This window comes from Callithrix jacchus, chromosome 11 (assembly GCF_049354715.1).
Source record: "Callithrix jacchus isolate 240 chromosome 11, calJac240_pri, whole genome shotgun sequence".
In the NCBI taxonomy this organism is placed as follows: Eukaryota; Metazoa; Chordata; class Mammalia; order Primates; family Cebidae; genus Callithrix; species Callithrix jacchus.
In genome coordinates, this window is record NC_133512.1 from 78,436,093 (window position 1) to 78,462,716 (window position 26,624).

General features: G+C 42.2%; 1 protein-coding gene and 1 pseudogene across 2 annotated transcripts in view; both read right to left on the reverse strand.

Annotated features, from left to right (window-relative positions):
* The window catches only part of LAMB1 (laminin subunit beta 1), an 86,188-nt gene that overhangs the window by 56,265 nt on the left and 3,299 nt on the right, over positions 1 to 26,624 (reverse strand). For both annotated transcript variants that reach the window (XM_035254108.3, XM_002751747.6), the window contains exons 4-12: positions 24,840 to 24,975; positions 21,685 to 21,758; positions 13,071 to 13,259; positions 12,918 to 12,981; positions 7,086 to 7,288; positions 4,678 to 4,798; positions 1,857 to 2,045; positions 1,416 to 1,595; positions 1,166 to 1,278 (exon numbers count right to left, since the gene is read on the reverse strand). In XM_035254108.3, coding sequence (XP_035109999.3) covers positions 1,166 to 1,278; positions 1,416 to 1,595; positions 1,857 to 2,045; positions 4,678 to 4,798; positions 7,086 to 7,288; positions 12,918 to 12,981; positions 13,071 to 13,259; positions 21,685 to 21,758; positions 24,840 to 24,975 — 1,269 coding nt within the window. The remainder of the gene's footprint in view (positions 1 to 1,165; positions 1,279 to 1,415; positions 1,596 to 1,856; positions 2,046 to 4,677; positions 4,799 to 7,085; positions 7,289 to 12,917; positions 12,982 to 13,070; positions 13,260 to 21,684; positions 21,759 to 24,839; positions 24,976 to 26,624) is intronic.
* On the reverse strand, positions 26,245 to 26,418 carry LOC118144054 (small nucleolar RNA U3; annotated as a pseudogene).

The following is a 26,624-nucleotide window of genomic DNA, read 5'->3' on the forward strand; positions in this document are numbered from 1 at the left end:
GGCCAGGTTGGTCTTGAACTCTTGACCTCAAGCAATCCACCTGCCTCAGCCTCCCAAAGTGCTGGGATTACAGGCATGAACCCCCGTGGTGCTTGACCTATTTTATTTATGATTTTAAAAAGTTTTAGAAATGGGGTTTTGCTATCTTGCCCAGGCTGGTCTCAAGCTCCTGACCTCAAGCAATTCTCCTGCCTCAGCCACTCAAAGCACTGAGACTACAAGCATTGGCCACCACAACCCAACCAGGCTCATCAATTTAAATTAGACTTCCAGAAATCTCCTTTAAGAATTTATTAGGATTATATGTAAATATACAGATTTAATGGTCATAATTTGTGGGCAGTAAATCCTCCCTAAATGAAAAAGCAATATAAAAATGTTATTACAAATACAGATTTTAAAAAACTACTCTCATAATTATCCTGCTCAGAATTATTGCAGTGAACTTTCTGGTGTATTTCCTTCCAGATTTTGTTTTCCTTGATGAATTCTTTTTCCTACATAATCAAAATACTATTTACAACCTGTGGGTTTTTTTTTTAAATATAGCAGCATGAGCATTTCCTGATGTTATTGTCATTTTCAGTGGCAACCAAATATTACGCTGCACAGAAGTCCCCACGCTTACTTAAATATTTTCCCACTCTTGTTTCCAAGTCTTTTGCTATGATTAATAAAAGATGAAATGAGTCTTTTGGTGAATAAATCTTTGTCCAATTTTCTGATTATATCCTTAGAATAGATTCTCAGAAGTGGGATTACCAGGTCAAAGCATATGCACATTTCTACAGGCTACTGATACATATCTCCATCATGCTTTTCAGAAAAGTACAAACCAATCTGGATTCCCATCAGCAGCCCAGAAGTACTAGTACCTCATGATGTCCTCACTAACAGTAAGCATTCCCATTTTTAAAAACTTGTGTTAGCTGTTTCTATAAAGGTGGTATTTTATTGTGGCTTTACGTTAGTTACACTTCTAACAGTAATGGTGAACATCTTGTCAAATTAACCATTAGTCATTCCTATTGTCTGAACTGTCTACTCTTGTCTTTTAACACGTACAGGTGAGGGTGATGGTAGACTCTACAATGGCGGAAAGTCTTCTCTATTAAAACACGTCATCCTCACAAACTACCTACCATGTAATGAGGATTTAACCTACCAGGCACTGGTCACAATGCCGTCCCATCACCAGGCGCTTGCAGTAGCAGTGACCTATCTCGGAATCACAAGGATTCCCTCCAGGAATTGTTCCCAGAGGATTGCAAGCACAAGCTGTATTAAAGACAAAATGAAATGGAGAAAACACAGACCATATGAGTTTCAAATACTAGTCTGGCTTTAGAATTGCAAAGTAAAATGGGAATTCCAAACACAGGAAAACTCCCAAACTTTTTAGTAGACAGACTTACATTTACAACCAAATGGATCTTCAGCACTTAAATCATAGAAGCCTTCTTTGCAAACATCACAACGTTCTCCTTCCACATGTAATTTACACCGACACTGACCAGCAATGAGACCAGTAGAAAAATCAGTATAGCTGTCACAAATGCCCTCATTTTGAGAGCCAGCTGGGTCACACGTACATCCTGAGAAGAATGCAAAGCACCAGGTAACTCAATGTATCTTTGTATAAATACGTATATTCCCTTCATCCCTCTAAATGTCACAGAAGTAGACTAAAGTCTCCACAACTACCAAGTAAATTCCACTCCCAGCATCTTCAACTGCCATTAAAATAACAGTGCCGATTTTGCTGCTCACTCTACAAGCTCTGAGAATACAGACTGAGAATTCAGTTTGGAAGACAATCTGGGGTAGGTCCCACATAGTGACATTTCCCAACATACGTTCACAGAAATTAGGATCTCGGATGTCCCTCTCTGGGTGCTGGTAGTAAAATGGCTTGCACTGCTCACAGCTGCGCCCCATAGTGTTGTGCTGACAGTCATCACACACGCCTCCGCTCACGTTCCCCGTGGCCAGGTAAACGGCCATGTCGAAGTGACATGAGCTGGAATGTTCATTGCAGTTACACTCTGCATGACAAGAGCAACATCAAGAAAAGCCTTGTAAATCTATGGACCAATGGAGGATGGGGGTGGCAGGAAGGAAGATCACTTAGGAAACCTGGGATTAAGTTCAGACAAAACGGCAGCCAACAAGCCCGACTCCTGGGGAAAAAGGACACATCCACTGATCATATTTATTTATTTATTTTTTGAGATAGAGTCTCACTCTGTCACCAGGCTGGAGTGCAATGGCACGGTCTTGGCTCACTGTAACCTCCGCCTTCGGGTTCAAGCAATTCTCACGCCTCAGCCTCCCAAGTAGCTGGGACCACGGGTGCCAGCCACTATGCCCAGCTAATTTTTGTATTTTTAGTAGAGACAGGGTTTTATCATGTTGGCCAGGATGATCTCAAACTCCTGATCCTCCTGCCTTGGCCTCCCAAAGTGCTGGGATTACAGGCGTGAGCCTCTGTGCCTGGCTGATGACACTGTTTAAACCCTAAAGTAGATCAGAAACCTCAAAAATGTGAATTTCATAAAATCAACAGCCATCTGACCTCTGTGGAAGAGAATGGGCTATGACAAATGTCAGCCTCTAGGGGAAAGTCCCTTTGGAAGCAAATGACAGAGGATGGCTGCCATCCCACTGAGGGTTCCTTCTGGTCCCTCTCAGAGTGGGCAGGATGGGAGGATACTGCAGCAACGGAGCTTCCTGGTGATGTGCTACTAGGAAAGCCTGTCCACAGGCCCCCTGCTTCGAGGACCATGAGGTTTGAAGGGTGGATTCCCTCTTCTGTATTTCTATATTCCCACCACCACACCAAGCCAGACCACAGTAAGAAGGAAGGTCAGTTTAACAGTGCTAGTTGGCATCCTTGGTCACAGCACTTCCCTCTGCTAGCCCATTCGGCAGTCATCTTTGTGCCATCCAGCTTTAATCATCTCACTCTCAGGCTTCACAATCCCATTCTTGTGTTTGCACGGGGAAGCTTGACTCAGCCTGGCCCTCCTGGGGCTCCACACTCCAGCCTCCCACTTTGCCTGTCTCCCCCGCAACACAACAGCCTGCAGAAGAGGGACTCTGTCGGGTCCACTCGCATCCTTAGTGGCCAACAGAGTCCTGCTCTCCATACATGGGTTGAATTAAACCTGGGAATAATCCTTCCCAGCATGGACTCAGTGATGGCTTTAAGAACGTCTTTTCGGCCTTGTGCTTCATGTTGTTCTTGTTACCTAAACTCCCTCCCACCTTCCTCTGTCTCTTTTCCTTTTCCTTCCTCTTGTTTCCTCTTCTTTCTTTCCATTTTTCTTCTCTTTTCTTTTTTAGACTGAGTTTGGCTCTTACTGCCCAGGCTGGAGTGCAATTGCACGATTTCGGCTCACTGCAACCTTTGCCTTTTGGGTTTAAGTGATTCTCTTGCCTTAGCCTCCCGAGTAGCTAGGATTATAGGCATGTGCCACTATGCCCAGCTAATTTTTCTATTTTTAGTAGAGATGGGACTTCTCCATGTTGGTCAGGCTGGTCTCGAACTCCTAACCTCAGGTGATCCACCTGCCTTGGCTTCCCAACGTGCTGGGATTATAGGCATAAGCCACCATGCCCCCTTCTTTCCAATTTGTTTTTTTCCTTCCTTCCTTCCTTCCTTCCTTCCTACCTACCTACCTACCTACCTACCTACCTACCTACCTACCTACCTACCGAATCCAAATTAAGTATCCATCAAGGGTCATCATCTGGGTTCTACCTAAGAATAAAGCCTTGACCACTCCAGCTCTCTCTGGTTTCTCAACTTCTAGAATAGTCCTTCTCAGTGGGGGCAGAGGCAGAGCTGCTCTTCAAGGGGAGGACACGTATCACAATCGCTGTGTGTGGAGCGAGGAAGGGCAGCAGTGTTTCCGGCTACTTCTCCACCCAGAGAAAACCCCTGGGATGGATGGAAGGAGGTATGCCAGAAGCTGCAGCTGGACTGGCACAGAAACCAGAACAAAAATGCTACTTTGTAGCTCTTAGACTTTCATCAGCTACCACGCCATATTTTTCTTTTGTTTTCTCTCATGGTTATCTTGCCTTAAAAACAGGTACAAACAAAGGCCGGCACAGTGGCTCATGCTTGTAATCCCAGCAATTTGGGAGGCCGAGGCCGCTGGATCACTTGAGGTCAGAAGTTCGAGATCAGCCTGACCAACACAGTGAAAACCCATCTCTACTATTAAAAAAAAAAAAAAAAATTAGCCAGGCATGGTGGTGCACACCTGTAATCTCAGCTACTCCAGGAGCATCTCTTGAACCCAGGAGGCAGAGGATGCAATGAGCCAACCATGCCACTGCGTTCCAGCCTAGGTAACAGAGTGAGACTCTGTCTCCAAAAAAAAAAACCAGGTACAATGTCAAGGACAGTACCTTAGTATTCTACTGTAGCTGCCAAACTACCCAGGTCAGTGCCAAACACGTAGGGGTTGCTCAGTAAATACTAATTTATTAAGTTAACTGAATGGATATTGTTGGTTGTCTAGGAGTATCAGGGTGACACCGCCGGAAAAAAACACAGTAACTTTTCTTATCTCTGCAAAACAGTACACTGTTATAGGACCTCTAATTAGGAAATGGATACTAGAGCCTGAGTGGATTGAAAAAGCCCCTTCAGCAACAGAGACTTACTTTTACAGGCATTGCTGTTTCGGCCTTCAGCAGGTCTCCAAGGTAAATCATGGTGGAAATCCATGCAGAGCTCACAGTTTAAGCCCTTGGTGTTATGCCTGCACATGCAGTGTCCATGAACCTTCAAAGTCATAAAAACAGGAGAGGGTAAATGAAAAGATGTATGAATAGCCACATCGCTCTGTAATCAGTTCCAAGTTTAAAACCCTTTTTCATACTAATCTCTGGCTCACCACAGAGAAGGTTGTTTTTATTTTCTCCCTCCCTCCAATGAGTTCTGTCTGTCTTGGTGACGGCTACATGCCCCATCTCTAGAATGATTCCTATTACATAGTAAATGCACAAGAAATATTTTATTGTCTAGGAAAAGAATGCTGATGAACCAAATTCGTTACTTAAGATTAAAAAAAATGGTCAAGAGGTTTTTTAAAAAACCTATTGTAATAGAAATCTACAAAAGTTATAATGTAGAACTAAATATATACAAACCACCTAGAAACCAATTTACGTTACTGCATGATTCACCACTAAGCCAGATAACCATTTCTTTAAAAAAAAAAAAAAAAGTCAACAAAAACCTTATTTTTCTTTCAATGACAGTAATATTTTTTAAATTAACAACTTATCACATTTACATTTATTTTTTCCTTTTATGTAAGGAAATACAAAATCTCAAAAAAGATACATAATAATTTGCTTGACGAAGGGCCCATGATATACTATTTTGCCTTGCGTCACTGTAAGGCACACTTACCACCCTTGAGGCATATAAATGATAAATGAATTATGGCCTTTTGGTCCACTAAATATGCATGTATATGAGCATTTCACCTTAACAAGAGTTTCTACAGAATGGAATTCAAGAACAGGACAGACCGGTCCCTCCTGAACCCACCTTGGTGGGAATGCAGTGAGCAGAGGACTCAAGTCCTGTTATTACCAGGTTGTTTTACATAAACCGAAAACCAGTTCCAAAGCACACACCATAGGACCCTACTGTGTCTGAATAAACAGCACATGATGCGAGATTCATGAAAGTAACAGGACATGAGCTACCCAGCTGATTTATGCTGTAAAGGGAATGTAATCTACATAGCCATCTCTCAAAGATGGACCAATAAGATTAGAGAAATACGTCCTTCCCCTTTAGGCTATGTCAAAAATTCAACTTCTGTTATGCAGCAAAAGTTCTAATTGGGGTAAAGGGAAGACAGAAGTTTTTAAAGGGCTGAATGCCTCAATCCTGTACCTTCTCTGAAAAGGACTAAAAATCTTTGAAAATGCAACAACACATAAGCAAGGCACAGCCTTCATGAGGGGAGGCCACAGCTTAGTGGAAGGAACCCCAGGGCAGAGTCAGGAGAGTGAGCCTTGAGCCCCTACCTGCTGCTTATTTACTTATGGCTCTCTGGTAAATTACTTAATCTTTGGTCTCTTCTATTAGGAGTAATTGGTCTAGGTGATCTCATAAGTCTTACCTGGCTTTAAAATACTCTAGGTCTATAAGAATTACCTTAGAAACTAGCAGAATACTTTAAACACATCTATCCATTTGGCAAAGCACCCAAATCCCAAGTCTCAAAATGTACATAAGCTGCAAATGTGGCATAAAAGTGGGAAAAGAATGAAGTTAGGAGGAAAAGAAAGACACCAACTCCATTTGATCCCTAAAATGATATCCCATGGGTGTGGGTTAAAATTTTCCAGTTTTGGCCAGGCGCAGTGGCTCACGCCTATAATCCCAGCACTTTGGAAGGCCAAGGTGTGGGGATCACTTGAGGTCAGGAGTTTGAGATCAGCCTGGCCAACATGGTGAAACTCCATCTCTACTTAAAATACAAAAATTAGCTGGACATGGTGGTGTAGGCCTGTAGTCCCAGACACTCGGGAGGCTGAGGCACGAGAATTGCTTGAATCCAGGAGACAGGTTGCAGTGAGCCAAAATCACACCACTGTACTCTAGCCTGGGCAGCAGAGTGAGACTCTGTCTCAAAACACAAACACACACACACACACACACACACACACAATCAGTTTCTTTGGGTTGAGATCAATTTATGCCTTCTAGCATAATTGCAGTTTTTAATCTTTTCTAATGTAAGGGGGACTCAATTGTTAGACAACTTTTTAATCCTCATTGACTACAACATCTACTTTAGCAACAGCTAAAGCAAGAAATTCCAAAAATTCATCATCTATGAAATGAGCAGTCTGTACATTCTCCTTGTCCAAGAAACTCTTCAAAGAGAAAATCAACAATCAACCACCTGTATGGTGCAAAGGGCTAAACATAAATCTGTGAAACCAAAACCCCTGGAAAATGTAAAAGGCTTAAGGTAAGACCAGCTTCACCTTGCATTTCAGAACCAGCCATATAAAGAAGAAAGGTGCACAGCGGGCTTACATACCATTCCTTCCACTTCTTCACTGAGTCCGTCCACAGGGGCACATTCGCTGGCATGACCATAGCAGAAGCAATTCCCTCGAACCACCATATCATAAACTGCATAATAGTACTTTTCTCTGATTTCCATTCTGGAATCCAAAAGGTTGTCTCCCAAAGTATGCAGTTTCACAAACTTGATTCTCAAGTTGGTAATTTTTAATAGATCTATGAAAGTCAACCAAGAAGATGAAAAAATCTCATTAGACAAGAATTTTTTTTTTTGCATCCTTTCTTTTTCGATGCAAAAAAGCATGATACATGAAAATAGCTTAAGTTCCCCTGCTTGTATGATCTAGATGACTCCAGCAGTGAAGCCTAACATAACACGACAGTACCTAGAAAGAGGAAAGGTTACCACCTCCTCTTAAGAAGAATGCCAGCCAGGCGTGGTGGCTCATGCCTGTAATCCTGGCACTTTGGGAGGCCATGGCAGGCGGATTACTTGAGGTCAGGAGTTCACGACCAGCCTGGCCAACATGGTAAAACCCCATCGCTACAAAAATACAAAAATTAGCCAGGTGTGGTGATGGGTGTCTGTAATCCCAGCTACTTGAGAGGTTGAGGCAGGAAAATCACTTGAAAAACAAAAAAAAGAGTATCTATTCTGTGATGGGTCTGTTTGTAGAACAGTGGTTCAGGAAGAAGTATGAAATTGGAGAAAATATAAGAAGGCAGCTGCCATATAATCCCAGTCACTCTGGAGGCTGAGGCAGGAGAATCACTTGAACCGGGGAGGCAGAGGTTGTCGTGAGCCAAGATCATGCCACTGCACTCCAGCCTGGACAAGAGAGCTAGACTCCATCTTAAAAAAAAAAAAAAAAAAAAAAAGAATCCAGCTACATGACTGCTGGAACCCGCAGGCACACAGAAATCTAAAGTAGCACAATGCCATCTGCTTCCTGCAGCAATTAGTGTCAGTCTCAACATCAGAAAACCCCAATCCGGTGGGAAAAGATTTATCAAAGCACTCCAATTCTCATTGTCATTATTAGTTAGAAACATTCTTGTTTCTATTTTTGGAAGGGAAAATACTATTTGAAATTTCCCACCACTTAAATGACATCCAAGTTACCAAAATAGTGTTAACGCTATAGTATAACTACAAGCCAAGGAGAGAATATTTCAAGTTTTTAAGCAACGGTTTGGTGCACAACTTTTTGTCCCAGTTTTACAAAGCGTTTCCACATTTTTCTATATTATATAGTGACATAAGCATAAAGAAGCTTAGTTTTAGGATGTGGGGCAAATTATTTTTTCTCAAATACAAGTGTACTTGTAAATCAATTTTTTTTTTTTTTTTTGAGATGGAGTGTCACTCTGTCACCCAAGCTGAAGTGTAGTGGCGCAATCTCAGCTCACTGCAACCTCCACCTCTCGGGTTCGAGCCATTCTCTTGCCTCAGCCTCCCATGTAGCTGAGACCACAGGCATGTATCACCGCACCCAGCTAATTTTTGCATTTTTAGTAGAGATGGGGTTTCACCGTGTTAACCTGGATGGTCTCCATCTCCTGATCTTGTGATGTGCCTGCCTCAGCCTCCCAAAGTGATGGAATTACAGGTGTGAGCCACCACACCTGGCCTACTTGTAAATCAATTTTATCTTTCCCTCTTCTTCCTAGGACTGCAGACTTATGCTTATTACAAAAGCTGGGCTACCAATTACATGTGATAATAACTAGACAAACCAAGAGCGATTCAACCTTCTCCACAGGGTTTTCATGAGTTACTAAGTTCCCCGGAGATTGATTCATCCATCTGTGCTCTCAAGCTCTGTAGCCTGCAATGGCTCTTTACTGTCATTTATGTCTATGTATTCTTATAATTTATAACATAAGACAACAGGGTAGTAGCCCAGTGCATCAGATACTTTCAAAGCCCAGATACAACTTCAAATGCTTTTAATATATGCATAGCTTACAATGAAGCTATAGAAATGGCTGTGGGTAGAAAGGGAAAATCCATGTGTTAAACTTAGGTTCTTTGTAAAAATCAAAAACCAAACAGAGAAACTGTGGTACTCCCCAGCTGAATGGCAGTTATGAATGCCGACATTTCCTCCTGCACAAAATGAGCACAAGCGCCTATTGACGAGAGGCTGAACAACAAACCTGAAGAGCAGTTGGAGTACTTAGAAACCCTTGAACTGACCTTTGTGGAAACCCTCAGCAGAGCAAATATGGCCCCCATCCCTCCCCGCCCTATTTAACAAGGGAGCCTCCTCTTGACTGCTATTCCAAGAGCTAAATCACTTTTGAAGTGAGTCTCAGAAGTCTCAACAATAGAAACAACTAGAGAGGTACTGCTCCTGTGACTACAAAGTAAGTCAAAAGCCTGATCAGCCAACATGCACACTTCCATCATACAGAAAAGGATTTCCCGATGCCTTTTAACAACAAAAGACAGAAGAACCAAAATTATAAAGACAATACATCCCCCAAGTCCCACAAATTTCACCTAAAAGGGAGCAAGCAGATGGTAAGTCCTTTTAAGGACTCAGGGGTGTTCGTCCCAGAGCCCAGGTGGACATTTTTCACAACTTCATTCTGAGGCATGGAGGAAAAGGCCTCATGGTTCACTCAAAACTTGTGCAGAGCCGGACACATCCATTAAATATTTGTTTTACAACAGAATGAAAGAGTAAATTACAGAACAGAGACAGCCTGGGCCACATGTAAAATTAATTTAAATAAGGAAGCAGCATTTTTCTGGCAATATTCCTCGGACTTCTTCCACTCTACTCTTCCATGCTTCAAGCTTGGAAGTTCCTTGGAGCCTTGGTTAAAAATAGGGCCTTGTGCAGCTGGAAAAGATCAGCAAGAATCAGCCCCACCTCTCCTGAACGGGTTGCACCTCAGTAGCAGGAGAGGCAGTCTCGCCTTTCATTCCAACATTTGGGACTAGTCCTATGCAAAACCCAAACCACAGCTGATAGCAATAGCAACATCAATAGCAACAACTGTAGCCACAACTTTATGATTCATGAACACATTTAAATCCAGGTCTGTGTGACTCCAAAGCCCATTCTTTTTTTTTTGAGACAGAGTCTCACTCTGTCGCCCAGGCTGGAGTGCAATGGTGCGATCTTGGCTCATTACCACCTCTGCCTCCTGGGTTCAAGAGATTCTCCTGCCTCAGCCTCCTGAGAAGCTGTGATCACAAATGTGTGCCACCACGCCTGGCAAATTTTTCTATTTTTAGTAGAGATGGGGTTTCATCATGTTGGTCAGGCTGGTCTCGAACTCCTGAGCTTGTGATCTGCCCGCCTCGGCCTCCCACAGTGCTGGGATTACAGGTGTGAGCCACCACACCAGGCCAGCCCATTCTTTTAATTACCATACATGCCTCCCAAGAAGATTAAAATGTAATGGTGTAGTAAGAGCAGTTGTTGAACATGGTAAAGAGCTCTGAACTGAGCACCATCGCAAACGGATTCAAGATCTGACTACCATTTAATAGCCATATCACCTTATGTAATAACATCCAACCCTTTAAGCCTCAGCTTATTCTTCTGCTAAGTGGAAATGCAACCCTCGTCTTACTAAGTATATTGAGCATGGCAGACTTCTAATTTCTCTTATTTTTTCTTCCCTTCTTCCTTGGACAGTAAGAGCCCTAGCCAAGAGCGTTAGCAGAGCACATGACCACTTAGAGATGTTTTCCAGTGTCTCCTACAGTACAGCCATGTGACTAATTCTGGCCAATGAGATGTGAGCAGAAGTGACGTGTGCAACTTCTATGTCTCTTTTTATTTTTTTTTGGTGACACAGAGTCTTGCTCTGTTGATTGTGCAGTGGCACGATATCAGCTCACTGCAACCTCCACCTCCTGGGTTGAAGAGATTCTTGTGCCTCAGCCTCCAGAGTAGCTGGGATTATAGGCACACCCCACCACACCCAGCTAATTTTTGTATTTTTAGTAGAGAGGAGGTTTCACCATGTTGGCCAGACTAGTCTTAAACTCCTGACTGCAAGTGATCTGCCCGCCTCAGCTTCCCACAGTGCTGGGATTACAGGAGTAATCAATCCTCCATGCCCAGCCACATCTCATCTTCAAATGGAATTTGCTTGCCTCATCTTCCTCTTCTCCCAAGTTAAGATGAGGACATGGTGGTGGTAGTCTAACTCTAACCATCTGAATCAACCTGGAAACACGGGTGGCCTTATAACTAGGGTTGCCAGATTTAACAAATTAATGTAAAGGACCTTCAGTTAAATTTGAATTGCAATAATCAATCATTTTTTAGCATAAAGTGTGTCCCAAATATCACATGGGACATAGTTATACCAACCACAAATATTGCATGGGACACATTTTTACTAGTCATAAATATTATATGGGATATAGTTGCACTAAAAAAAAAAAAATTACTTATCTGCAAATGTAACTAGGCATCATCCTGTATTTTGTCTGGTAAGCTTAATTATGGCAGTTGTGCTACATTTCTTCTGTAGAAAACCCTTTGTGGGTTTCAAAAGAGAGAAAGAAGCTTTCACCTTGTTTGAGCAACTAGATTTGGGGGGACACTTGGATACAAAAGCCCAATATATGCCCTAATTAATATACTGAGCAATAAAATAAGGTATTATGATCAACATAATTACTTGATAACTTATAAATCTTGTATCAGATGTATTATATGTACCTCATATCAGATGTAAATGTATTCCCTATCAGTGAAGAGTAATTATTGCTAATTTCAACACCCTCTGGTCAGGTAATGCAGAGAAAGAAGGAAAATGAAGGTAGATTTAGTACTGAATATTTAGATTCCAAGTAAGACTTATTCCATGGTTGCTGTTTACCATCAAACTTTTATTTGGACTGGGCATGGTGGCTCACACCTGTAATCCCAGCACTTTGGGAGGCCCAGGCAGGTAAATCACCTGAGGTCAGGAGTTTGAGACTAGCCTGGCCAACATGGTGAAACCCCATCTCTACTAAAAATACAAACAACTAGCTGGGCATAGTGGCAGCCACCTGTAATCCCAACTTCTCGGGAGGCTGAGGCAGGAGAATTGCTTCAACCTAGGGGCGGAGATTGCAGTGAGCCGTGACTATGCCACTGCACTCCAGCCTGGGCAGTAACAGTGAAACTCTGTCTCAAAATCAACAATATCTCAAAAACAACAACAACCAAAAAAAAAAAAAACTTGCAGGCCAGGCACGATAGATCACATCTGTAATCCCAGCACTTTGGGAGACTAAGGCTGGTGGATCACAAGGTCAGGCATTTGAGATCAGCCTGGCCAATATGGTGAAACCCTGTCTCTATTAAAAATTAAAAAAAAAATTAGCCGAGTGTGGTGGCACGTGCCTATTGTCCCAGCTGCTTGGGAGACTGAGGCAGGAGAATCGTTTGAACCCAGGAGGTGGAGGTTGCAGTGAGCTGAGATTGTGCCACTGCACTCCAGTCTGGGCAACAGAGCAGGACTCTATCTTAAAAAAAAAACCAAAACCAAAAACCAAAAACTTTTTTGTGGGCCAGGTGCAGTGGCTCATGCCTGTAATCTCAGCACTTTGGGAGGCTTAGGTGGGTGGATCACCTGAGATTGGGAGTTCGAGACCAGACTGACCATCATGGAGAAACCCCATCTCTACTAAAAACACAAAATTAGCTGGGCATAGTGGCGCATGTCCAGCTACTCAGGAGGGCGAGGCAGGAGAATCGCTTGAACCTGGGAGGCAGAGGCTGTGGTGAGTCGAGATCGCACCATTGCACTCCAGCCGGGGCAACAAGAGCGAAATTCTTTCTCAAAAAAGCAAAACAAACTTTTTATTTCAAAATGAACTTACTCTGTATCTTTGGGCTATACGGATCTTCTATTTTGAAAGCAGGATCTAAAGCACGAAATATCACCTAAAAATGGAAACAAGAGTAATTGGTATTTTTGCAGTAATCAAAAAGTAGATTTGCAAGTAGAATGTAAAGCAGAGAAGCAAACAAACCTCTCCTTCGGTTGAGGGTTCAATGTCAGAATATCGGGAATCACAAATTATGTCATCGACTTTTTTCATGGGGCCAGTTGAAATGCCAGGAAACGAGGCCTCACAGTCGTAGGCGAAGTATCTATACACACCCCAGGTCTTCCCAAAGTCGGATGATCGTTCTATCAGCATAGCAGCTGGACGGAATGTCTAAAGGCAGGAGCAAAAATCTCATGCGATGTTTTCTATTGATAGTCTGTATTTTTTTTTTAATCTCATGTAAAAACTTCTCTCCACTGCGTGCCACAAGCTCGGACTGCAGGTGGTTTGTATTTCAGACTGTGGCTGGATTTCAAATAATTCAAGCTGCTCTGTGGAGCCTCTTCTCACAAGGAAAGTGTCTAGTCTCTAACGTGTACTTTTCTCCACCCTACTGTGTAAGTAAACTGCTTCTCTGTAGAAGCTGATTATATACAGGCCTAAATAGCAAACACCATGTCCACTGTAATATGAGTGGCAAGTCTGCATGCTTGTTCCTTCATTCGTTCATTTACTCATTCAGTAAATGTGTGACTACCTCTTAAGTCCAGCCAGTGGCCTATATGCTGTCTATATGCTATACACAGTCCAATGAGGTACAGCTGTGGGTGTCAATCATTTGCAATATGCTATGTCAAACACCACAGAAGGGTCACATGCACAACATGGATGAACCTTGAAATAAGTGAAGTAAGCCACACAAAAGGACAAATATCGTATGATTCCACTTGTATGAAATATCTAGAATTAAGTAGACAGAGACAGAAAGTGGATTCGAAGTTACCAGAGGCTGGGCAGAGGGGCAATGGCCACAGAATTTCTGTTTGGGGTGATGAAAAAGTCCTGGAAATAGTCTTAATGGTTGCTCAACATTATGAATACACCTACCACCACTGAATTATACACTTGAAAATGATTAAAATGCATATTTTGCTGCCAAGAAAAAGAAAAGGTAGGAATACTTTACAGAAAAGAAGGCATCATAATCTTTTTTTTTTTTTTTTTTTTTTTTGAGACGGAGTCTTGCTCTGTCAACCAGTGTGGAGTGCAGTGGTGCGATCTCGGCTCACTGCAACTCTGCCTTTCTGGGTTCAAGCAATTCTCCTGTCTCAGCCTCCCAAGTAGCTGGGATTGCAGGTGTGTACCACCACACCCTGCAAATTTTTGTATTTTTAGTAGAGATGGGGTTTCACCATGTTGGCCAGGCTGGTTTCAAACTCTTGACCTCAGGTAATCCACACCCCTCGGTCTCCCAAGGTGCTGGGGTTACAAGTGTGAGCCACTGCACCCAGCCCAAATTGCATCTTAAAAGGGCAACAAGGTTTTTTTTCCAGGCAGTGGGTGGAGGTGGCTGCACATGGCAGAAGAGATTAGTTGGGGCAGGGTAAGGAGGAATTGCCATGCTAAGGGACTTATCTTTTTTTTTTTTTTTTTGAGACAGAGTTTTGCTCGTTACCCAGGCTGGAGTGCAACAGCGTGATCTTGGCTCACTGCAACCTCCGCCTCCTGGGTTCAAGCAATTCTGCCTCAGCCTCCCGAGTAGCTGGGACTATAGGCACGCACCACCATGCCCAGCTAATTTTTGTATTTTTAGTAGAGACAGGGTTTCACCTTGTTGACCAGGATGGTATCGATCTCTTGACCTCGTGATCCACCCGCCTTGGCCTCCCAGAGTGCTGGGATTATAGGCGTGAGCCACCGTGCCCGGCCTAGGACTTATCTTTTTGCAACGAAAAGGGAAAGATAAAAAGTTTAAGTGAACAAATGAAATGATCATATTGCACTGTAGAAAAATAATTCTTATGGTAGAGTTACTGAACATGGACAATATGAAACACAAGGAAACCAAGTGAAAGAATAAAGATGAAGGTTTTAATTAGAGAAATTACAATGTAGATAGAAAGGATCGAATTGACCACTGAAAACTTAGTGAAGAAGACTATATTGAATTACTTTGGTGACAAAGTAGATTGCAGTGGAAAAGGCAGGGTGAGGAAAGAAATGCAGGCACCTGAACTTGGGTGGCAAGGCAGATGTGTTGCCAATGACAACAATATGGAAGAGGCGTGAAAGCATTAGGTTGTGGGCTAATCAGTCACATGTGCGACATCCATGTGGAGACACCCATCAGACATTTGGAAAAAGTGGTCTGGCATTCAGCTGCAAGAATGGAGCTTGAAACATGAATTGGGGAGTCACTGCACACACATATTTGAAAGCTCCAAGTATATGTCTCAAATAAAAGAAAAAAGGAATGGCCAAGATAAAGAGAGCCTAAGTCTGTGCTCCAAAATAATGTATCAACCAGGGGCTAGACAACGAAAACAGAGTGGTGCCAGTAATATTCATTATTTACTTTCACACTTTATCATTTAAGCTGATTCGTGTTTCTGCAAAATTCATATGTTGAAAACCTAACTCCATACGTCAGAAGGTCACTATATGTGAAGATGGCTCTTTAAAGAGGTAATTAAGGTTAAATGAGGTCATGAGGGTGGGCTCTATTCATCCTATGACTGGTGTCTCCTAAGAAGAGATTAGGAAACACACATGCACAGAGGGAAGACCATGTGAGGACACAGGGAGAAGACAGTCATCCCAAACCAAGGGGAGGGGCCTCAGCAGAAACCAACGCCGCCAACACCTTACCCTGAAATTCCAAGACTATTGAACTGTGAGAATATGCATTTCTGTTGTGTGAAAGTGTCACCCAGTCCTGTGACACTTTGTGATGGCATCCCTAGGAAACCAATGCACCCTCACGACACATTAGTCTGACAAATGAGGAAACTGAGGCTTGGAGACATTGACTTGCTAGTTATAGACAGAGCTTAGATTCAAATCCAGGCCTATCTTTCTCCCTCTCTGGTTAAAGGCATAGGAGAAGACTGAAAAATGGGTGTTGGGGAGGAAAGAGAAAAAAGGCAGTCTTCTCTGCACATGTACCCCTAAACCTAAAATGCAATAAAAAATAAAAAAAAATAAAAAGGCAGTCTTCTGAAACCCAGGCAGGAGGGAGATTTAGGAGAGTGTGGTCAACAACGTCAACTGGAAGTAAAAGATGAAGCAGAATGAGCACTGAAAAGAGGCAAACAGGCAAAGGCTTTGACACTGACCAACACAGTGATGCATTTTGGGAACTGGAAGTCAGATTACAAGGGAAGAAGATCAAAGGACACTTCAGCTGACCTAGAAAACAGAACCTAAATAAAGACTCTTACTTCTGAATTAAAACCAGTGCCTGACAGAAATTTGGGTGAGAGCTAATGGTGAAAACTAGACACATGCTTAGACTTCCTTTAGTTCCCCCTTAATCTTCCTGCTGGGTCTCTTCTCTGACAAAAGATGTCAAGGATCATAGATGATGACATTTTGACAGATTCTTTGACGCACTCACTAGCTGCTCAGATTTTTCAGGAATATAAGAAAATGATATATATTCAACTCAAGACAGTATTAGCCTAAGAATTTGAAACTAAGAGAAAAATCCCTAAGGGTTAATTGAACCATGTATGCCACATACCATGGCAAACTCCTCATGACCGTGGGCTCCCAGCTGGGAGGCTTGGAGAGAGGCTGAGAGGGAAGGTCTAGTCTGACTTCTCTGTGTCAAAAGGGCACAGAGAGAAAAAGTGTGAAAGCCTTTTCAGGCTGTGCTTCTTTCTCTCTCTCTTTTGGAAACTTTTAAGTCCCAAAGGACTGCTGGAATCATCCAATTTCCTCTGGAGTTGAGAAGCTGCTGGAAACCAGAATGACACATTTTACCTAAAGAACAGAATCCTTCCCAAGCTCTCTGCTTAGTCATCAACCTTCTCAGGTCTGTTGTTGCTGCACAGTTGCCTCTGAATTTATAACAAACAAAAGAGCTATGAGTTTTTTTGTGTCTTTTGAGACAAGGTCTCGCTGTTGCCCAGACGGAGTGTGTTAGCACAATCATAGTTCACCGCAGCGTTGGCTTCCTGGATCCAAGCAGTCCTCCAACCTCAGCCTCTTGAGTAGCTGGCACTACAGGCATGGGCCACCATGTCTAGCTCATTTTCTCATTTTTGTAAAGACAGGGTTCTACAATGCTTCCCAGGCTGGTCTTGAACTCCTGAAGCTCAAGTGATCTTCCCACCTCACCCCCTCAAGTGTTGAGAGACTACAGGCATGAGCCACCATGCTCGGTCAAGAATTATGAGTTGGGGGCCGGGCGCGGTGGCTCACTCCTGTAATCCCAGCACTTTGGGAGGCCGAGGTGGGTGGATCACGAGGTCAAGAGATCGAGACCATCCTGGTCAACATGGTGAAACCCCGTCTCTACTAAAAATACAAAAAATTAGCTGGGCATGGTGGCACATGCCTGTAATCCCAGCTACTCAGGAGGCTGAGGCAGGAGAATTGCCTGAACCCAGGAGGCGGAGGTTGCGGTGAGCCGAGATAGTGCCATTGCCCTCCAGCCTGGGTAACAAGAGCAAAACTCCATCTCAAAAAAAAAAAAGGGGGGCGGTTATGAATTTTGAAACATCTAGCTATATAGAAAAACATATACTAAATGAGCTTTTGCTAGTCTAAATCCACTTAGCAATTAACCATCTCCATGGAAAACGGGGAAAAAAATCAACCACCTCAGTTCTCTTCCAGATTTCACTACTGTTAGTGGCTTCACCATCTTCCTAGTTATGCCACTTGACCTTTTAAGTAATTTTCTTTTAAGTGAAAGCAAGTTTATTAAGAAAGAAAAGGAAGAAAAGAATGACTACTCCATAGGTAGAGCAGCCCTAAGTAATTTTTGATTCAGCCCTTTCGTACTATTCTGCTTTTAATCTTTCTCCACTTAATGGTTCAGCTTTTGATTTTAAAGCATCCAAAGGACTGTCCTTAGAGAACAGGGGCTCCTCCTCTTGGCAATGATCCTCAAAGGCAGTAACAGCAGAGAGTATCAGAGTGCGGCAGTGGGTAGACACATGGGATTTGAAAAAGCTTTCAAAGACGTTCTTACAGGACTACTAGGTTGCAGGAAGGAGCTCCCTCCTACTTGAGAATCACAGCCAGTTTTGCATTCGCACCAACCCTCCATTGATGCTTCCTCAATGCTGATCAAGAGCCTCCCAACGTGCCCTTTATTCTTGTCATCCCAGGCTTTGGTTTGTATTTCCTCTTCAGCTACCTTCCTGAAACACAGGTCTCATTTGCTTGCCAATGGCTCCCAGTTTTTTTGGGGGGGGATATTAAGTTTTTAAGTTCAGAAATCTGGATCTTTAAGACTGGGATAAACAAAAATAAAATAAAAATTAACAGGATAGCTGCAGTTACTACAAACATGCAGTAGAAAAAAAAAAAGAGTCATATTAAATGTTAATGTTTTTGTAACAGAATTATCCCAATCACCTCACAGTAGCAAATTTAGGCAAGAGATGATCATTCATTTCTTATTAAAAATACTAAAAGAGGCTGGGTGCAGTGGCTCACACCTGTACTCCCAGCACTTTGGGAGGCCAAGGCAGGTGGACCACTTGAGGTCAGGAGTTTGAGACCAGCCTAACATGGTGAAACCCCAACCTTGTCTACTAAAAATACAAAATTAGCCAGGCGTGGTGGCGCATGCCTGTAATCCCAGCTACTTAGGAGGCTGAGGCAAGAGAATCCCTTGAACCCAGGAAGCAAAGGTTGCAATGAGCTGAGATCGTGCCACTTCACTCCAGCCTGGATAACAAGAGCAAAACTCCATTCCCCCAACCCCCACACAAAAAAACTAAAAGCATTTCTAAGATTGATCAGTTGTAATGGCTTCCTATATATATATATATAAAGTTCATACTTCCTAGCAAGGAGTCAACGTCCTTTGTGGCTAGTCTGCTTCTCTACTTTTCCTTTCCTTCTCTCACTACCCCAAACTGGAGGCAAATCTGCATAGCACCTGCTGAGCAATCCCTGCCTCACTGTCCCACCACCAGTGCCTTGTTCTCAGACTGTTTCCTTCTGGCCATGAATGGCCTTTCTTCCATCTCCTCCCACTGACATGCTGCACTCCCTTCCTGGCCCAGGTCAAGTGCAGTCCCAGTCCTAGGTTTCTCCTTTATTCCAGGCTAAAATTAATCCTACCCTCCTCCATGCTAACATACATTGTTGGAACTTCTGCTGTAGAAATTGGCATATTCTGTCATGTATGGTAAGTTATTTGCAAGTATATCTTTCTTTCCTGGAAGACTGGAAGCTCCTGAAGGGTAGTCACTACACTGTCTTTACAATTTCCCATAGGGCTTAAAGTAGGGCAGTTTCTTACAAACAGAAGATGTTTGAATTCACGTATTCCCTTATTCATTTGTTCAGTAAACATTTGTAGAGCAATTACTGTATGTCAAGCATCTGCATTTATGAAAACTTTCAAGTTCCCACTATATGCCAGGGCAGCAAGATTATCCAAATTCCCAGAACAGAAGGGAGCAGGTCAGGCGTGGTGGGTCACACTTGTAATCCCAGCACTTTGGAAGGCCAAGGTGGGTGGATTACTTGAGGTCCACCCTCAGGCTAGGAGTTAGAGACTTGCCTGGCCTACATGGCAAAACACCATCTCTACCAAAAATACAAAAATTAGCCAGGTGTGGTAGCATGTGCCTGTACTCCCAGCAGCTTGGGAGGCTGAGGCAGGAGAATTGCTCAGACCCAGGAGGCAGAGGTTGCAGTGAGCCGAGATTGCTCCACTGCACTCCAGCGTGGGCAACAGAGCGAGCCTCAGTATTTAAAACAAACAAACAAACAAAAAACCAGGGAACAGGAGAACATCACCATTCTGTCCTATGTCTTATAATATAGTTATTAGTCCTTTTCCCATTTACCAATGAAGAAGTCACAGGTCTGGCCACACATGCCAAGAAGGGGCAGACAGAGATTCACACCCCATCTACCCAACCCCATAGATTTTCCTTTTTCCACAAGAGGTAGGACTCAAAGGATGAGTTGTTTTCTCAAAAAACAGCATGATAACTTGTACCTATTCTTTTTTTCGAGACAGGGTCTCGCTCTGTTGCCCAGGCTAGAGTGTAGTGGCATGATCTAAGCTCACTGCACCCTCCGCCTGCAGGGTTCAAATGATTCTCCAGCCTCAGCCTCCCAAGTAGCTGGGACTACAGGCTTGAGCCACCATGCCTGGCTAATTTTGTATTTTTAGGAGACGGGGTTTCATCATGCTGGCCACGCTGGTTTCGAACTCTTGACCTCAAATGATTTACCCGCCTTGGCCTCCCAGAGTGTTGGCATTACAGGGATAAGCCATTGCATCCAGCCCCAACTTGCAGCCATTCTGCAGGTCTCAGTTCGGTCATTGCCCCTGCTGTTTCACCTTCTGTGCCTATGTGGGTATGTTCATCTTTGATCCACTGTATTCACCTAAATGAGTATTCAAGTACAATACATGTGCCCAAGGGACTTTTGGATCTAGATCAACTCAGAATTATTCACGTATGTGAACGGATGCCTTCTGCAAAGGAAAAGATAGGATCATGAACATTAATGAAGATGATTTTGAGTATTTTTAGGTGTCACATAACATAAAGGCAACACCCTTAAATGCTGATGAGCATCAGTTTAATCACCATATTGACTGTGTGGTCAATGAAGGGACAAGCAGTTGGTGACAAGGAGTTGCCGATGATTTATTTAGTGAAACCTTCCCCACCACTCTCAATATCGGGTGTTGCAGTCACAGTGCCAACCTTCCCGCCCCAGCAGGAACAGCAGGCTGCTGGGGAATGGGTAAGGGGATAAAGGCTCAGGCCTGGGAATTGTACAGCCCAATGTCCCTCCTAGTTGCATTCTGACTCCCACGCCCACTCTAGCTCCTTGGCCTCCCAGCTTTGGTGGCTACCTGCCCTTATGGTAGATCTATCCTTGGCACCTTTTCCTATCCTGAGAGGCTGGAGATAAGGTTCCCAACTCTAACTGAAAACTATTCAAAAGTGATTTTAATCTGAGAAGCAATAAGTAAATTATGGGTTTTCTGTGCGCCAATGTGTACTTTAAGCCATGTGAAGTCTGTCATTTCCAGGCAGCTGCTTAAGAAGAAACAAAGGGACTTTGTACAGAGACATTCCCTAGTTCTGGAGTCATTTTACATCTCTCAAAGAAAAATGATGAGAAAATCCACATTTAAGAAGGCATTACACATTTCTTAAGGAACTGTAAAACTGTTCCCACAAATTTTGCAAAACTTTGAAAACCAAAGAGAATACACTTCCTTTCCAGTTACCAAACTCAGTATTAAACATAAACCCAAGGGACCAGGGATTTACTCTCCAGATGTTTCACTGTGGTTTGGGAAAGAGTCAACACTGCCTTGCTCTACAGGGAAATAAAAAGATAACCTAATTAGAAGTTTACAGTTGAATTACCTTAGAATAGAGGCTCTTTCTACTTATTGTCATGAAGATAGAGTATTCCTTAAATGCAGTTATTCATGCTCATGTTTTAAAAACTGCTCAATTACCTCAATTTATGGCAACAAGTATTATTTAAGTTCTCATTTAGGCCAGCTCACATCAGACATCCGTTTGGAAAGGGGACATTACACAGCACTCTCACAAATGTGTTATTTGTGAGAAAATTATGGATTTCTTACCTTGAAAGTCATTATGAGATGAGTGAAATGGAATTCTGCTTCCAAATCCAGCTGGATAGTTACGTTTTCCACACCTAAAGGTGATTAAAACAACAAATGAAACAGTAAACAGAAACACCTGTGAATAGTTGAGACTTTTTAAAAATTATTTTTATGTTCTTCACAGAAATTATCCTTGCATTCTACCTTAAGGTGAAGCGGAAATGAAGATACTAATAATCCCGTGGGCTTATTTAGGTGGTAAAGCACAAGTCGAATGATTCTTTAGTTTTCCATCAATCATTCTGGAGTTCAACAGATTGAATTTGCTCACTGGAACAAGACATCTGGCAGAATGCCTCTAGCTGCTGTCAAGAAAGGCATCCTTTGCCTCGCCAGAAGTGAAACATCTTCCCAGCGCTCTAAGCCAAGCCGCTCTCAAAGGAAAAACAGGAGGGGCACTTCCTGTGCACAGTAGGAGGTCAGCTTGCAGTCTGATGCACAAGGACACAATCCTCCTCTAGCAGAAACACAAATACTCCTTTTTCTCTATGCAGCAGCAAAGAAAATAAATACAAGTCTACCACATGTTAGTTATACTACAATTCAGAAAAACCTATCCCTGATGGGGAAACCTTTGGATGCATTTCCACAATGAGAAACAATGCCAGAGAAAAAAAGAATTGGTCAAATAAACTGGCTCAGAACAAATACTAACATATTCTCTTTCAGGAGAAAGCCTGAACAAACAAACGAGCCTTTGCACCCTTGCCCTGAGGGTCAATCAGTCTCACTTAAACACATTAAAAAAAAAAAAAAGGCCACTGGAATTCCAGAGATGGAAAGTACCTCCTCCCCAGTCCCTAAAGCTCTCAAGCCTGCCTGTTCAGCAAGGGAGACTTTCCAAGCTTCTTGTGTTTGAGAGAGTTTGGGGGTTCATTTTCCAGAGAAAAAGAAGTCTTAAATGCAGGAAGACAGGAATGTGTCAAAATGAATCATGTCACAGGCTGTGTATTTTCAGGAAATCAGTAGGACCTTTTGAAATAACTCTCCTGCTGGAAAATTGCCAAGTCAATTGTGGGGGGAAAAAGTGGTCACTGGAACGGATATGAGTTAGCTGGAATGTTAAAAGAAAAACATCATAATCATACTAACTAATCTTATCTAACTTATTTAAAAGAACCAGATTACAAAACTACACTGGGCATTTATTTTTCAGTGAAATGTTAGGCAACTGTACATCTCTCCTCTTCCAGGCTTTTAAAAACATACGATATTTGTTCAAAATTAAGAGATAACGAAATAATGTAAAGTACAATGCAAGACGAGTGCCATCTCTGTAACCTACAGATGCTGCAATGTGTGCACCAAAAGCACATTCCATTTAGATTTATAACTTGATAAAGCACTACAGTCTTCTTTTTTATATGGGAAGAAAAATCCATGGAGAAAAGAAACAAGGTCATTCTTCTGTAGTATATTCGATTTCTGTCAGACCTAGGAATAGATCACGCTGGGTAAAACTAGTTGTATATCCCCAGCCTATTTCTGTGACTGGACACTGATAATTTAACTCCGCCATGTGTAAGCACAACTCATACAAAACACACATAAACTAGATAAAATCACATTCATAAAGTCTTCAATTGTGATCAGACAACAGAGAGATGATAGGGTATAGTAACAACCAGTCTGACTTTCTAAAGACTAAGTTCCATCAGTCTAATCTCATCTAATCTCTTGTGACAGAGTGACAGAGAACTCAACCCCCTCTACTGGAAAATCTCTTCTTTCTGGCATCTGGTCTCTTTTGTCTCACAGATTCAAAGTTGTAGAAGTTGATTAACTCGACATAACTAAGAAAAACCTTCCTCTAGAACTATAGCACATGATAAACTGTTTCACTGTCTGTCGACTAAAATGGGGACAGTCTTGATCCTAATGTTGAGGCATCCTTTTTCAAACCCTTTCATTGGAAGAATGTGGGCCATCAGGAAATGCTCCTAGTCTTTGCTCATAATAAGCTTGCTGCTGTTTCAGAAGTCCTCTGGGATGCACTGCAGATTTACAGAAACTTCTCTTTCACACTCAAGTATCAACCAAAATATTCCCCCATAAGAATGAACATGGCTCTAAATGATACATGCTTTCTGATGACCCGATGAAGTTTGTAACCAACAAATTGCCAAGGCCAACCAATGAACAAACCAACTCTCCCTAGAAACCAGTAATCTAGAGAATATTGCAATTTAACAGTCAATGACAAAGTCGTCTATTAAGGAAGGGTGTTTGTCTTTACAGAATGATAGAGGACTACAGTGGCCTTCAAAGGCTGCCCAGGTATAGGGCATAGAAGAAAGCAAGCTGGTAGTCTCCAGGCTTTTTAAGGCCAGGGTTAGATTCACTTGAGGATCCTTTCTCATAAATTAAAAAAAAAAAAAAAAAAAAAAAAAATTTAATGGTACATTGTTCATTAAACACACTAACTCTACTTTTATTCCCCAAATTTCAGCAGTTGAGTTTGAAATAAATGTGAAACTCATCTGGGCTTCATGTTACAGCAATAGTAAAATGATATTTGATGAATGCATGAAACCAAATCCCAAATAGCAAAGACAGGAAAAAGGGTGTGATTCATGCAATCACTGGAGGAACCATTTGACTTGGGGTCATATCCATGTTGACAGAGTCTTTGAAAAATTTCATCTTGCTGCTTATTCATGGTGTTGTTATTACTATGAAGAAATTTTCTGTAGATGAAGGAAGGTGGTGTGGGAGGAGTGGGGGCTGTGATTCTGCTCCTTCCTTTGGGATTGATCAAAATGAAAGATGTTGTTTTGTGGAAGAACAAGGGCCTGAGATAGTAGAGTCTTCCCATACCCTCCCCAGGCAGCCCCCTGCATACAAGCACTCTCTCCAAAAGCCCCTCAGAATAAGGACTATGAAATACTCCTTTGGTCAATCATCAAATAATGCTTTCTTATAGGAATCACATGCTTCAGGAAGAAGAATAAGATTTTACCAAGAGAAGTTAGTGCTCCAGGCAGTCACTCTGTCAGAAGCCATAATTACAGGACAGAGAAGCCAATCACAATCACAAACACCCAGGAACCTGTAGGCTCCATTCAAGTTATCAATCACATTCAGTGGAACTTGTCCCCACACCAACCACATACCATTTTCAGATTGCCACCAAATCTTAAGGCGGTTTGGAGCAAATGTAGTGACCACATTTTCAATGAGATGGCTGTCAGGATTGAGGGTCTCATGGTAAGGATCTTGGGAATTGCATATGAAGCATTTTTTGTCCTCCTGCAAACAAAGTTGAGTTCATCAGTCTGGAAAACAAGCTCATTAAAAACATTTTTAATTAAAAAAAAACCCATCAAGCCCACAATATAAAAATCAGCCTATTAGCTTCAAGAAAAATGAATGTGTGAAAAATACTTAGGTGATTTATATCACATCTTTCACTTTTAACTTTGAGTCTAAAATACTCCTGAAAATAATTTCCTCCTTCCTTGCAAATTCAAGGTCTAAAATAAAAGAGGGCATTGTTTTTATAAGCTATAAATCAAAACCAAATTTCTAGGCTTAAACCTTAATCTCAACAGCTAAAGCTTACTCTACAGTAAAATGCAGAGATATTAGAGAATTTTTGCTGACATAAAGCAAACTAAAAATGAAAGAATAAAAAATACAATTCACTTGGCCTGATTTTCTTAAATGTAAATGAAGCAGTAACCAAGTATTAGGCAGAAGTATTCAGAGTAGCTTCGGGAACTACAGAACAAGATTTCTTCACTTCCACCCTGCCCGAGCAGTGAATCCATGGTGGTGGCATGCAGACTAACCTGCATATTGTTCAGAATATCTGGGTAAGGGAGAACCAGGCTGTCCTGCCCTGTTGGGACCATTACAATCTGGGGCCAGTTCAAAGGACCCCAACATGGGCATGAAGGAGGATAAAGATAGATTATAAATTTTAGGGTAGCTTTGAATTTCTCTTTCTTTCTCCTAAAATGGGAGCCAGAGGCACCCAGGGAGTTGGGTTAGGAGAGTTATCTACTTTCTGTGCATTCCATCAAGGCAAATCATACACAACAGAGCTTAATAGTTCCCTTTCCACATGGAGCTTGGCTCTGTACCTACATTTTCTGAAATGCAGATTATTCTTAAGTCTGAAAATGAGGCTAAGACTGAAATATATAGAGCCCATATGTATTTTACAAACGGCATTTAATTAAGAGTAATATTCTTATAAGAATACAATTAACTGACTGTATTTTACATTGTATTTCAGATCATATTTATTTAGTTATTACCTTCTTCTCAGAAGAATTTGGCGACTGGAGAGATGTACTGTCTAAAAAACAGAGACTAAAACCAAGGGATGCATTGGGAGCCTGGATAAAACAAGCTTCCTGTCTCAATCTTGATGCCCACTAGATGTTTGAGAAAAGCATGTGCCCAGCCCCTTTCTTTAGGTCCTGCTGCTATCTGTGTAAATCACTCACAAATGCATGGCTAATCATATAGGCCAGAGAGCCTGGCTCCTGTTGCTTTTTTTTTTTAAGGGAAACTGCTAAGACTGTACCCTCTTTCTCTTCCTCTCCCAAAGGAAGAGAAGAACCAAGAAGCAACACCAAGAGGAGAGACCACTGCACCTCTTGCTTGTGGTTTCTGATGCTCTATGCATTGAGAGAAACTACTCTAATAACAAACTATAGAAATGATCATGGAGAGGATAGTCTTTCCAGGTGCTTTTAATGCAAGCAGTCTTATTCTCCTTTTGGTCAAAGCTGATTTCAGAATCTGGTAGTTCATTTGCAGGATGTCCTGGCCTCGCAAGCAAATGTTAGCACAATATTACAGGTAAAATTCAAATGCTAATATTAGAAAAGAAACATCAACTGCCTTCAATAACTTGTAGTCAAGGAAATTAGTACTAGAGAACAATC